Source organism: Pezoporus wallicus, unplaced genomic scaffold, assembly GCF_028554395.1.
Source record: "Pezoporus wallicus isolate ANWC-B61680 ecotype Strahan unplaced genomic scaffold, APGP_CSIRO_Pwel_v1 contig_4816, whole genome shotgun sequence".
NCBI lineage: Eukaryota > Metazoa > Chordata > Aves > Psittaciformes > Psittacidae > Pezoporus > Pezoporus wallicus.
Genome location: NW_026640990.1, coordinates 1,768,870 through 1,782,121, shown reverse-complemented (window position 1 = coordinate 1,782,121; position 13,252 = coordinate 1,768,870). Strand labels below are relative to the sequence as shown.

Sequence of the window (13,252 nt, the reverse complement as noted above, 5' to 3'; positions counted from 1 at the left end):
TGGGCAAAACAAGGGGATGTCAGGTGCCAAAAAAGCTTGTTTTCACCAACTTTTGTAGCATGAGCCCTCATCAAAAAAATATTAAAGCATATTATAACATAGCAGCACTAATAACTGTTAAAACAAATGTGTCCTTGGGCTAAGTCAGTCTGAATTCAGACACTACTCAAGTTTGTTGAAACCCTTTACTGAACACAGCAGCAGTTTCTTAGAAGAAAATACGAGCTAAGTTTGAAATTGAAAACCATTTCCCATGCAGTTAATAGTCTCTCAGCAGTTTGAACCTGAAATGGCTTCCTCACCAACTGTCTTCTGCTTTCCTGCATGCTTTGGCCTGGTTACGAGGCACATTTAACAGTGTTTGGTTTTCTTCTACAAGCAACAACCAACTATTTTGAACAAAAAGTTGCTTCAACTTCTGAAGCATGAAAGAAATTAAAAGGTCAAAACTTAAACCTTTTAAAAATTGTTCACTGTATAAGTCCATAAAAAAAAATATTTTAAAAGTATGGATTCTGAAAAAAGGTACCGAGATCATCACTGTTCTTTGGGAAAGGGGAGTTACAGATTGAGTGGAAAAAGAGTTCCATGTACCCTGTCCACGGACATACACAGCATGCATTTCCTTGTCATTAGGAAAAACATGTTGCAGAAATTGGAAGATTCCTTCCTAAATACTTGGGTCTTTTTCCTGTATTGCTATTTCAGCAAAGCAGCATGAATATAGAAATTTAAACTGAATTTCAGATTTCTGAATTCAAGTAAAAAAAAACAAAAAAAAAAACCAAAAAAAACAAACCACCACCAAGCCTGCAAAGTATCAGACTAATACCAAGGCAAAAGAAAACTAGTATCACATTAGTCTGAACTTGAGCTGTTCATACAGCAAGAAAATTCCCTGTGCAATGGCAGAAAGAGTATCTTAAAAAGGGGGAAACATAACAAAAACAACTGAAGAAGAAAGGACTTACCCATCTATCTATATACCCAGCATAACTACTGCCTTCTGAAACCTCCTAACACTGAAATTCTATGGGCATACATATTTCCTGACAGACCTTTCCACTTCTCTGCTGTAAGTTTCTTAATGCTTTGAGTCAGATAGAGCACAGCTGCAGGTCTTTTTAATCATGGTTGCTGCCAGCTGTCTCCTAAGACAGCCAAATGCTCAGACTTCATTTAGTTTCCCAACTTCTTGCTCCATTTTTTGGACAGTAAAGGCCAAAATTGAAATTCTTCCTCAAGAGGTAAGTAAATTGCACTCAACAACTCTGCCATACAGAATTAGCTTAACAGTTTGAAGCAACCCCAAAAAATCATGACCCACCGAGGCTTTTCATAATTCCAAATAAGTATCGATCTGTGGGTTTTCACTTTATCCTAATGTAAGACTCCCTCATAAAAAAAACTCACCTACTAAGCTGATAAATTTTTGCTTGGTAGGAATTACCAGTATAATATTTTTCCAATAACACAACTTATTTCTAGCTACCAAGTCCTCCAACTTTAACAGAAGTGACCTAAGAGCAGCTATTAACACTGAATACTCTTTTGCTATTACTAATGTACAGATAGTAGCAACTCAGGTAAATTATCTGTTACATATAGGATTACCCATGAACATTCTTCTGACAGTACTAAGTCTTGATCAAGTAACATTAGGGTAAGATTATGAGAAGCTTTCCACATTAAGAGCTTCTCAAAGCCTTTAAAATGAGATTCAGCACTAGCTGAAGGCTATTTAAAAACAGAACAAAAAACCAACAAAGCAGTAAGTCCAACCATTTAAAATAAAAGGTACAGACAGATCCTCAACTGTGTTATCTGGTTGCACAAACATTAAAACAAACAAACACACTTTTTTAATACCAAACATCAGTTAAAATTAACTGACACTTGCATCACCACCACCTTTATTTTAATGTCTAAAGAAATGGACACTGAGGCAGGACAATACACATGGAGCAGAAGTAGCAGGTTAAAGTGCAGCTCCCTGCTTACCAAAGCCATGTCAAATCAGAGTTTCTGCCTTGTTCTAATTGTTAACCTTATTTCACATATGTTAACACTTAAGATACAACAAATGGCACATGCTATCAGGAGAGCTTAAATCATGCACTGTCTAGTCAGTATCAGGACAAGGACTAACGAACTGCACTTTAAGCAAGTTAATGAGCACTTTCATGAACATCAGTACCAATATAGCCTAGTTTCCTACACCTAGAGATAATACTGGTATATGTGGGTTAAGGTTAAGCTCACATTGCAGTCTCTTTCACACTGGGAATATTAACATTGTTCCATTTGCTTGCCCTTCCCTCTGTTCACACACACACACACCCACACCCCCCCCCGCCCTTTCTTTCCCTTTCAGAAATTGCAGAGCCTGCTGAACAGATCTGGTTGAACCTAGTAGAGTACAAAAGTCACCAGGAAGGAGAAAATGATTGTGGAGAGGGTGAGGACATGTAGACAGTAAAAGTGCATACACCATACCTTAGAAGATCACACACCAACATTTTTATTGCTATTTAGTTTTAACTCCCCCCAAGTTCCCTCTTCCCCCATACATTCACCCACAATCACTAAAACGAACTCTCTCCAGTTCTGGAAGATAGCCTCATGCCACCAAACTTTATAACTTGACTGTCAATCCAGAAAAAAACCTTCTGAAGTATGTACATCTATGCTGGCTAATTATACAACTGCCTCTAATTGCTCAATGTTCTGAGTGATGTCCTCAGAGACAATTTTATTTATTTTGGATCAATCTACACACAAACATAATAGCTGCTTAAGCCATCCAAGTTTCATTTAGAAAAACTGTCCAAACTAAAAAGCTATAGTCTTGGTTCCCTCACCCTTATTTAAAGGCCCTCCTAGAACATTTTGCAAAGATTCATACTCAGTTGAATTTAATTTCTGAAGAAAGTGATGAAATGGACCTTAATCTTCATTTGACTGTGTATAAACTGAATCTAATAGATTCTGAAAGAATAATTTAATCAGATCAAGAACCACCTTATCATTCCCTGCTTCTGGATGAACTGCAATCAGGAAAGCATGCAAGAACAGAATTCCTTCAGTAAACTGTTGTTTAAGTAATCTCCTCTGCATTCAAACCACCACTATGCTCAAACAGCCCCTGATGGACCTACCCACCAAGATCCATTGGCTTCCTTACTTTTAGAGCTGTATATATTTATGATATACATAGTATTGCCTTACAAGGGGTTCTAGAATTTAAGCAAGCATCAAATTAAAAGATTTGCCTGTGCTAAACACTGTTATTTTATTATTTACTACACTACTGGAACCAGGAAGCACCAATGAAACTGCAGACGTCTGTCTGTTCCTCTTGGCCTTTCAAGCACTATGAATGTTCAGCTCTATCACATTTTCTTCCCACTGCTCTCTCATATTCTTTTCCAACCTGAAAAATACTGTTCTAACAAAGCTTTTCTACATGGAATCCATTTTACTGTAAAACTTGCTGTGCTACAAACTCTCATTAACAAGGAAAGAAACGTGCAATTATTCCTTCGCCTTGCAAATGTTGGAGGGTGAATGTATTCAATCTCTCATGAAAACTATATTCAAACTTAGGAAAACATAAATTGTATTTCCAGGCTGAAGGTGTGAGGGTGGATCATACAGATAGATAAACTACAGAAAAACATATGAAAATGAGAAATATTTCAGCAGCAAAAGTAAGAGTAAAATCAAAAGACAGCTACACGTCCCACCATTGCGTCTGTCAAACTACAGTTCAAGTCAACACTTTTTTGGTTTTCATGTGTTACATCACTAATAAAATTACTTCGTAAATAACTGAGCTATGCATACCTTCCACTATTCACTATCTTCTTGTCCACTGTATTACAACTAAACAGGTAGACTCAAATTTCTCATCCTAACGTTAACTGTATCTGAGAATTCAGTTACATATTCTGTCATTAAAGTTGACTATGATAATCCAGAGCAAGTCAGTAGGTGTCATATTCATCAAGGTTCATCTAATGTCATCTTCTGCCCAATTTAGAAGCTGCAGTTTAATTAGCCCATTATGTGAAAACATGAGCTCTAATAACATCTGATCTTGTCTAAGAATGTCTTGAACAAAATTACAGCAATATTCAGCTCCATGGGGTTTGTGATTTCCCTCTGAAAAGTATTAAGATACCTTACAAACACATCAGAGCCTCAAAACAGCTCCTAGAAGAAGCTAGACAGAATTTCATTTCATGGGTCCAGAACTTTTTGCATACACATCGATAGAAAAAAAAACAAAAAAAAACAAATCAAAACAAACAAAAAAAAGAAAGAAAGACCTTTGTGCAACTGAGGTTCAGAAAAGTACTTTTTCCATTCAAATAATTAAGTAAGGCAAGTAGTAAGCTGTATCTGCACCCGCATGGTAGTAACCATGAACCTGCACTAAATTAAAGCCAGCAACTTAAGAATTCTATTCTAAAGCATTCTGTTATTACCAACTCATCACCCTTCAAAACACTACATGTTAAAAAATCCCAAACCAAACCACGAATGCGCTGAGCTCAGAACACATTTTTAGAAAAGGAAGATTATTCTATTCAAGGTAGACTAACATAATACGTTGAATCTAAAGTACTGTATTTCAATTTGCAGACATAAGAATCAGAGTGCCAAAGACCTGAAATCAACACGTAAAACACAAAATGCTTCCCGATTGTTTTAGTTAAATAGCATATTCTTGACAATCTCTTACAATTAAGAATTAACCACCCCACGGTTTTATTAGAACATTTAACCAACCCCTGAAAACACAAAGTCTAAATGTGGATTAGTAAAAAACAGACAATAACAGAACCCCATAGACAGTTGAGTAAACATACCCGCAGTTACAAGCTTAGCACTGCTGCCTTGGCATTCTCCATCTTCCATGGTTTTGCTTGTGCTCTTTTCTTTTAAGAGAGGAACAGTATTGTCAAAAGTTATGCACTTGCTGGATGCAACATGTTCTCCACTGTCTGACTGATTAATTCTGCTGTTAGCTTCAAGTAGAGGAGTGAAGTCCTCAGACTGAGCAGCTTCACTGGGTTCCAGCTGAGAGGAGCTTTTAGCCTGTGTCACATTCTTCGAAGACACAGGAAGAGATTCTTCATCACTGTCAAAACCAAATGGATCCTCTGTTACCTCATCTTCAACTTTGGGTTTTTTAGGAGCTTCGGAAATATCTGGTTTGACACTCGGCCTCTTCTGTCCTAATTTGGCCATGAAGGTGGTTTCTCCCCATTTCGTACTAAGGGTGGTCCGTTTGTTGGAAAATACTTCGTCAAACTTGGAACTGCCGTTTCCCCCTTTCCGGCTGTAGGTCTTTCCAAATCGGGATGTCATTTTGGCTCCTGTTTCATATTCTCTGGTAGAAAGGGAAGAAGAAACATAAATTCACCAACTTTCTAGGGCAGATGATTGTACTTCCATCCTTTTGGAGCCCACAAGCACCAGGCATGTATACTTCACATGAATAACAGATACATCATCTGATTTTCTCTCTAGACCAACTCATTTACATGTGATTGTCATTATGTCAAAAGTTTCTGCAATATGTATCTACCAAATTAACTCAAAATTCAGTTACTTGCACATTTATAAAACAATGGCACAATGAAAAAATACTGTGCTAGAAACACATCATTTTTTTTATTGCTTTGCTCTAATTTTGTACATGGCACTGCTTTCATGAAACACCAACAGAAAACTAAGCAGTATTTTCACCACATCTGAACATGCAGCTCTCTGCTAGAGCCGAACAGCACAGTATGGCTTTAAAAGATTCTTTGCAGTTAAATCAAAAAAACTGTCAGAATATTTCAAGTTGCTGTAAATATTTTAGATGTTAATTACAAACTATTATGACAACTCCAACTCATGTTCTTCTTGCACACTCAGACATACATAGCAATCATATTATTTGGTAACACGATGGGGTTTATGCCATCTGCACAGCCACGGTAAAGACTGGAACGTAACAATCCCCCATGAGTAAATCCAACTGATCAAGGGACAGCAACAAAGACATTTCTCAATCCATTTCTAAGAACATGGAGGAATCCTCCTTGTGTGGACCAGCATAAACCACAATTGTTGACTGGTTGTTACAACTCTAGCCCAATTCAGTTTGGTCTCTCAGAGGAATAAAGTTTAAATATGAACAGATTAAACAGGAACACATTTAAAAAGTTCCCTACATGTGTTCTATTCCTACTTTTGCTTAACTCAAGAAGACAAACCACTTTGTTTCTTTTTCCCCAAAACAAATACTCAAGCTACTGAACAAAAGACAACATAAAAAGAAAATGATCATATCTGTTTTGTAAACCAGCACTCTTTTTTTCCTGTTTGGCCTGAACATGAATAGGAAATTGGAATCCTTTACAGTCAGTCTGAATCTAATCAAGTCCATCTTTCCCTCTGAAATTACTCTCCGTACCGGCAAAACATCTGTTGAAAAGGGGGCATGTATTTAAGATACAGAGCCAAGGAAACCCAACTCTTCAAACGTCAACTGCCTTCACATAAAGTATATGAAAAATAGCATTTAAAATCATGGTTAATAAACTTATCACTTGACCTATTTGTTCAAAACATCTGGTTTTACTATTATTATTTCCCAAAATATGTGGTATACAGTCTTCCATATTTTAGTTTTCCTCTCAACACTCAGAGTTTCTCAACCTGAAGTGCCAGACCAGCTTCTGCCAAGACTAAGCCATTCTATCACTTCATTCTGGAAAGACTGTCTCACTTAATAATATTCTACTTTATCAGAAGAAGCCAAGTTTCACTTATCATATGAACTGAGAATTCATCAGGCCACCTATCCTTGAGCAAATTTTAAGTGAATTAAAAGTATCAAATTTGAACTTCAGAAGTTTACCAGGTGGATGGTACTGCAAGGCAGAAGAGATACAGGAGCCACCACTTTGGGAAGCACTTCTCCTCAGCAGGTTAGCAGCTGGACAGTAAAGGCATGTGCTTATCTACTGACAACAAGTCTGCAAAACACCATTCTGCAGATTCCTTCTGGTTGCTCCCAGTAGGCCTTACCCTTTAACCCCATCTCCATCCTTTCTCCTCCAGTGTTGACTTGCTCCAAACCCATCATAGCCAAACTTTTTCTTTTTTTTGCCCCCTGTAACTAGCTCTAACTTCCTGTTTTTCATTCAAGAGTGAAACTAAGACTTCCCTACATACTGTAGACAACAAACAGCAAAATAAATCAAATTTACTAGTTTTATTTTGTCAATGCTTGAAATAGTTCTAACAGATATTTTATACCAGAAATACCAAGTTTTAAAGCTATAGAAACTGAAGTGAAATATTTAACATCTCCATTCCTCTACAACTATTACAAAAAAAGCCTAAACACTTCACTCAGCACATTGCCCTCCCCTACACCCTGACTCAACTATTTCAATTTATCCATTTCCAGCATCTGTAAATGGCAGATTTAGATTATGACTCGTGGCCTGCAGTTTTAAAAAGACTCCTGTAGTGAAGAGAACTTTGTTTTCAGATATTAGAGCTCCTCTCATCACATTTTCCTACTTCTAAGTTTAATAATTAAGATTGTCTCATACGGAGTTTTGAATCAAAACGTCAAAACTCTAATAAATATTGTAAATTGTAAGTAAAGATTGTGAAAATAGAATAAAATAAATACGCAAACAGATTAAAAGGTGAGTATCCAAAAGCCTATAAATACACCGTGCTATAAACTCACATCTTAGATTGAGATTAAAGATAAGGAAACACGCAGGTACCTCCTTGCACGAGAATATCAACAGATGAGGATTTTGACACTTCACTTAAAATTCCCTCTTGCTTTTCACTCAGTGTGAAATAACAAACTCGACCAAATTCCCTCTATTTCTACTCCCTGCCCCTCTCTCCTGTACTTTGCTGCGATACCTGGAGCAGTGCAAGAAATGTAAATACACGTCAGTGCTTTTGCCGGCGCTAACTCGGCGGACCAGCTAAACATAAAAGACCCCGGCGATTCCCCAGAAAGCCCACAGGCCATCCCTACTGGTCGCTCCTCGCTACACCGCTCCTCTTACATAACCAAAGTAAAGGAAAATAGGTTAAATGCACGCAGGCAGAAGAAGCTGATGAAATCCCACGGTGACAGTTTCTTTTCTTCCTCCCTCCCCCTGCGGCTGGGGGAAAGGGGTGCCAGCGGAACCGGGTCACCCCACCGTGCAAGCCGGCCATTTCTGATGTCATTTCCCTTCCTCCATGGCTCCCTCTCCCCGCCCCGAAAGAAAACCAACCCCCATTACACAAGTCCACGGGCCGCAGGGCAGCCCTCGGTCCGGGGAAACGACCGAGCCCGCCGGCATCCGCCGCTCTTGCAGGCCGCATCCTCCCCCCTCCCGCGGGCCCTAGCCCGCACTTAACACTCGACCAAAGTCCCGCGACTACCGCAACGAAAACTTCCCGGCGGGCCAGGGACGGCCGCGGCTCCCCCACGCACCCCGCCGCCACCGCCCCGGAAGCGGGACAGCGGCAGGAGGCTCCTGCCCGCCGGGGCGTAAGGGCCTGCTCCGCGGCCCGCACAGGCCTCGGGCGCCGAGCGGGCGTCCCCCAGCCGCTCCTCGCCCGGCACCTACCTCGGCGTCGGTCGTGGCAGCAGGTGTGGGTGGGCGGGCGGGCAAGCGAGCGGTGGGTGCTGGGCCTGCGCGTTCCGGGCGGCGCCGCGGATGTAGCTCTCGCCGCGGTTTCTGGCCGCCGATCTGCCGCCTGCGAAAGGCGCTCTCCGACGGGACACCTCCGCCTGCTCCCCGGCGGCGGTGGCAGCCTCCCAGGGTGGCGCGGGCGTTAGGGGCCCCGGCGCCGCCTCCTCCGGCGCCGCTTCCTCCGCGCCGGGATTATCGCCGCTCTCGGGACGGGGCCCAGGACCATCTCTCCGCCATTTGCCCCGCTCCTTCCGTCACTGCGCGTCCCACGCCCGGCCACCACCCGCAGCCAATCGCAACCCGCGTTACTCAACCGACAGCGCCGCAGCCGCGCATGCGCCCACCCCGCGCGCGGAGCTGACGCAGGCCCACCCCGCGCGGTAGCTGCTGGGAGCTGTAGTTTGCAGCTTGGTGGGCGCCTGTCTCGGTGGGGGATGCCTCTCCCACTGCGGGGGCCCGCGAAGCCCCCGGGAGTCGGCAACAAAACCCGCTCCAAGTGCGGCCCCGAGCTGTGCTGGGCCCGCGAGGGTCCCGTCGCTTAGTAGAGGCCGGGACGGGCTGCGATGTCGTGGCGCGGCCTGACGGGACCCGCGCGCTCTCCAAGGCGGCCTTCGTTCGAGAGCGCCCCCGGGAGGAAAGTGTCTCCTCTGCGGTTTCCGAAGGCGAGGACAGCGAGGCCCGCCACGGCCATCACAGCCCGGCACCGGACAGGGGCCCCGAGCGGGGTCCGGGGTCTCCCCGGTAGCCCGGTGCAGGAAGCAGCTGGAGCGGGCAGAGATACGGTCAGAACCCTCCTGAGCAGTTTGGCAGCACGGCGGGCACCGCACCAGCCCTACGTCGACTCAATTAAAAGTTTGTTACGCCAAGCAGCAGCGGGCAGCCTCACCCAGGGGAGTGACGGCCCCTTCCACTCATGGCAGCACTTCATTGGTACTCACGGTGGTTGCACAGTCTCAAGCCTTTACATCCGCTGCAGAGAGGAAACGTGCTCTGCTGAGAAGTCCCATGAAATCCTCATAGTGTAGACGGTAAAAACAGTGGCTTTCACAAGCTCCTGCTTCCACTAGCACCAGCTTATACAGAGCAGTTACAGCCACCCACGTACATTATATTTATGCACACCTTTGAGACTTAATTAATGATGCACTCTGTGTAGGGTGAAAAAACACTCCATGGAGATTGTGTCGTACAGGAAATGTGTACAGGCAGCACACAATCATCAAATGCACTATTCTACATTCTGTAAGCAGCATTTTATAAAATACTTGTGCAATAGAAAACTAAGGGTGCACTATGAGAAAAATGGTGCATTAAAAAAGATCATACCGATTGGCAATTTTTCAGTGGAGTGAGGCCCTCAGGAAAGAAAAAAAAAAGGGGGGGGGGGGGGCAAAAGCAACCCCAAAACCCCCTCTAAAAACCTTGGAACCTAAATTGTTTTCATAACACATTGGATGATACAACAACCATCTGTTGTTTGAGGAAAGGTTTTAAAATACAGGTGCCAAATGCAAAATTAATAAAAAAAAATAAAAAATGAAGAGGCTGATATCACTGCACAGAAGAGGTGAGAGTTGTCTTGATACCTGTAGTTAAGAAACATTACTTTTTTATTAGTTTTACCTTTAACCCATGCAAAGTTACTGGCTTTCAATAAAGAGATGCAAGACTATCAATGCAGGATCAAGTGATCCTGCAAGTAAGTTGACCTGGGGCCTTTACCATATATCTACTGATGTGTTGGTAGCTTTTTGGTATTCTGAAGAACACACTCTGAATGTGCTCTCTAAAGCCGCAATGCAACTGGTGAGAGTGTATACAACTCACCAGTATACAACTAGAGAGTGAAGATAAAATAGACTTGAGCCTTGTGCTGAAGTGCACAAGAGCCATTTGAGATACATTTAAGGTTTGTTTCAAAGAAAGCTTACAAGGTCACCTGTATTTTTAACCACCTGACTCAGCTACTGAAAAGCTACTGAAAACAGGTTACCATTTTTTTAAATACAGAATTTGAATATAAGAAGTGAGATTTCTTTTTCCTGCTGTGAGTATTCTTGCATCAGAGCTACTAATGAGCTCATTTAAACTTCAAGAGCAAAATGGATAGCTAAGCCAGTTTGAGTTTTGCATACTGTTTGAGTCTAAAAGTTGTTTTCGGTAACTGACTGATGTGTTAGACAAACAGGAAGAAACAGTACTCTGAGGGCTGAAAATAATGTCAGGCTCTGTGGAGTTCTTTACAACATAAAGAAAAACGCCTTTGTCCTGAGAACCAGAGAATGTGAAGAGTATGGCCAGAGTAAGGAAGGGACACCAAGAAACTGTTTGGAAATAGTTTCTATTTGGATAGAAGGTTAGTAAGAGCTGAAATTAAATATGTTTCTAACTTAAAGGCACAGCTATATAAGTGATTTAAACAGTAATTTAGAGAATTCTGCAGTACAGTGACAGTAATTGTCATTTGGAAGCTCTCACACACCCTATACCCCCTGGGCTGGCTTCATATTTCCAACAATATTTTCAGTCTTTGTAGAATCTCCATAGTCATCTGAAACACTGCAGATTCATGATCATGATGGAATTTCACATAACTAACAGAGGATGAATTAAACTAATTTAGGTGCTTCGTGTCCTATCTTGGGTATCAGCAGAAGCCTACAAGTCCAATAAAATCTTCTACTTAGGTGCTGATGGAAAACAAACTTTGTTATGTTCAAGAACAACAAAAGGATGGAACAGTTTTCTGCACCTGACTTAATACACTTCTGAAAATTTTACATCTGGTAACTTAATGAGCTTGGAAATTGACATGTTAAGCTTTGCTAATTTCATCTGGCTTACCTCAAATATGCAAGTACCAAGACAGCAAATAAAAGCCAAATCCCATCTATGTTTGGCAATAGTTAAATTTAATTCTCAGGGTGGAATTCAACAGGAATGTTATATTTTTTGTGGAATTCTATTATTTATAGTTGACAAAACCCAACCTCACAAAACCCTTCACAAAAAAAAAGGAGCACATGAAGCACTCTAGTTTGGCATTTTTCCATGAGAGAGCAGTGGGAAGTAAGCAGCCATCTTACAACTTTAGATTTTCCATCTTAAAAACTTTTCTGGGAAAGCCAAAGTGAGTCCTGCAGCATCCTGTTGCATTCCATTCCACTCCTCCCTGCAAGAGAAACTAGCATCTTTGCTCTTTTACAGTGAAACCAGAAAGCACTGAAAAACACAGCTGGAATACATCAAAGCTGGAGACAGAGGAGATCAAAGTATAACAGCAAAAGGAATATACAAGAAGGATAGAAGAGATACTTGGGTGCATCACATCTTAATGCACTCTAGAACCCTCCCATTCTCTTTCTGAGGTTCTGTTCCCAGATCTCTGTGCAGGGAGCAACACAGACTTTTCAAAATGAGCTGTAGCCTAGTACAGAGCTTTTCACATAGTTCAGTCTTGAGGCAGCCATTAGAACATATTAAACTGTGTCAGTTTTTTCCGAAAGAAAATGGAAGATTTCCCATGCAGCAGAAACTCTGTGGGGAGATGTAGACAGTCACAACAGCCTTCCAGAAGCTGTCAGGAAGGCTTCTCAGTGCTGCCTCATGAACAAAAACTAGAATTTGACAGTAGTATCAGCTTAAAGGGAGCTACAGACAGACTTTAAAAGGACCATAGCACAAAGTATCCTTCATATCAAGTACATAAATTAACAGCAGAATATATTCTTGCTCCACTCTTTTTTCCACAAAAGGAGAATAAGCTCAATAACTGATTGCCCTGCTTCCCAGCACAGCAATACCCAAGCAGCAAAGCGTAATTCACAGGAAGGCTCTCTCCTTTACTCATCATGGCCAGACTGCTCCCCTCAGAACCATGAACGCCAGTGGCCACTCAGTCTACTCTGCAGCTTCTCCCTTGCCATTCTTTTGCATCTCACACTAGTCACTATTTGCCTCCCAAGTTCTTTCCAGCTTCCTATAGTACTTCTTCACTTGCCCTTTGTCCAGGTGAGAAGGGATGCAGAAGCAGATGTCCTGCTGTTCTTCCTGCACGCACAGCTGCTGCAGTGCTTTCATGTCCCAGTTAGTGCCAATTAGAATGCTAAACATTTCAGTGTGTTTTGCTTTCTTTGCAAAATGTCAGGCTCCTCTTGTTCCTGTCCTTCAAGTGTCACATGCACACATGGGTCAGAGCACTCAGGGCTTTGCCATTTCAATTCACTGGGGCTAGAATTTCCCCCTTGCTATTTGCATAGCAAAGGGAGGATAAAGAAACACAATAAGTAAGTAATTACCATGCTTTAGTCAACTTCTGTGAAACAGCTCTGAAAATAGTAATTTATACATTAGTATTACTACATATGCATGCTTGAGGAAGCTCAGCAACACCACCACCAGCAGTATGGGGGTGGGTGAGAACAGCTAGGTTGCACTGAGAGTAGCAGCGGCTGGATCACAGCAGATGTGGTGGGTTGACCCTGGCTGGATACCAGGTGCTCAACAGTATGTTGCTCTATCACTCCTCTCCT

At 42.0% G+C, this 13,252-nt stretch overlaps 1 protein-coding gene across 5 annotated transcripts in view; it reads right to left on the bottom strand.

Annotated features, from left to right (window-relative positions):
* The window catches only part of WAPL (WAPL cohesin release factor), a 70,517-nt gene extending 61,733 nt beyond the window's left edge, over positions 1-8,784 (bottom strand). For 2 of the 5 annotated variants that reach the window (XM_057421499.1, XM_057421498.1), the window contains exon 1: positions 4,875-5,398. In XM_057421499.1, coding sequence (XP_057277482.1) covers positions 4,875-5,376 — 502 coding nt within the window. In that variant the 5' untranslated portion in view covers positions 5,377-5,398. Of the gene's footprint in view, positions 1-4,874; positions 5,399-6,919; positions 7,046-7,805; positions 8,217-8,654 lie in introns of those variants that run through there. The other 3 variants (XM_057421494.1, XM_057421496.1, XM_057421497.1) reach the window with 3 other exon arrangements.
* Positions 8,785-13,252: the final 4,468 nt, after the last annotated feature.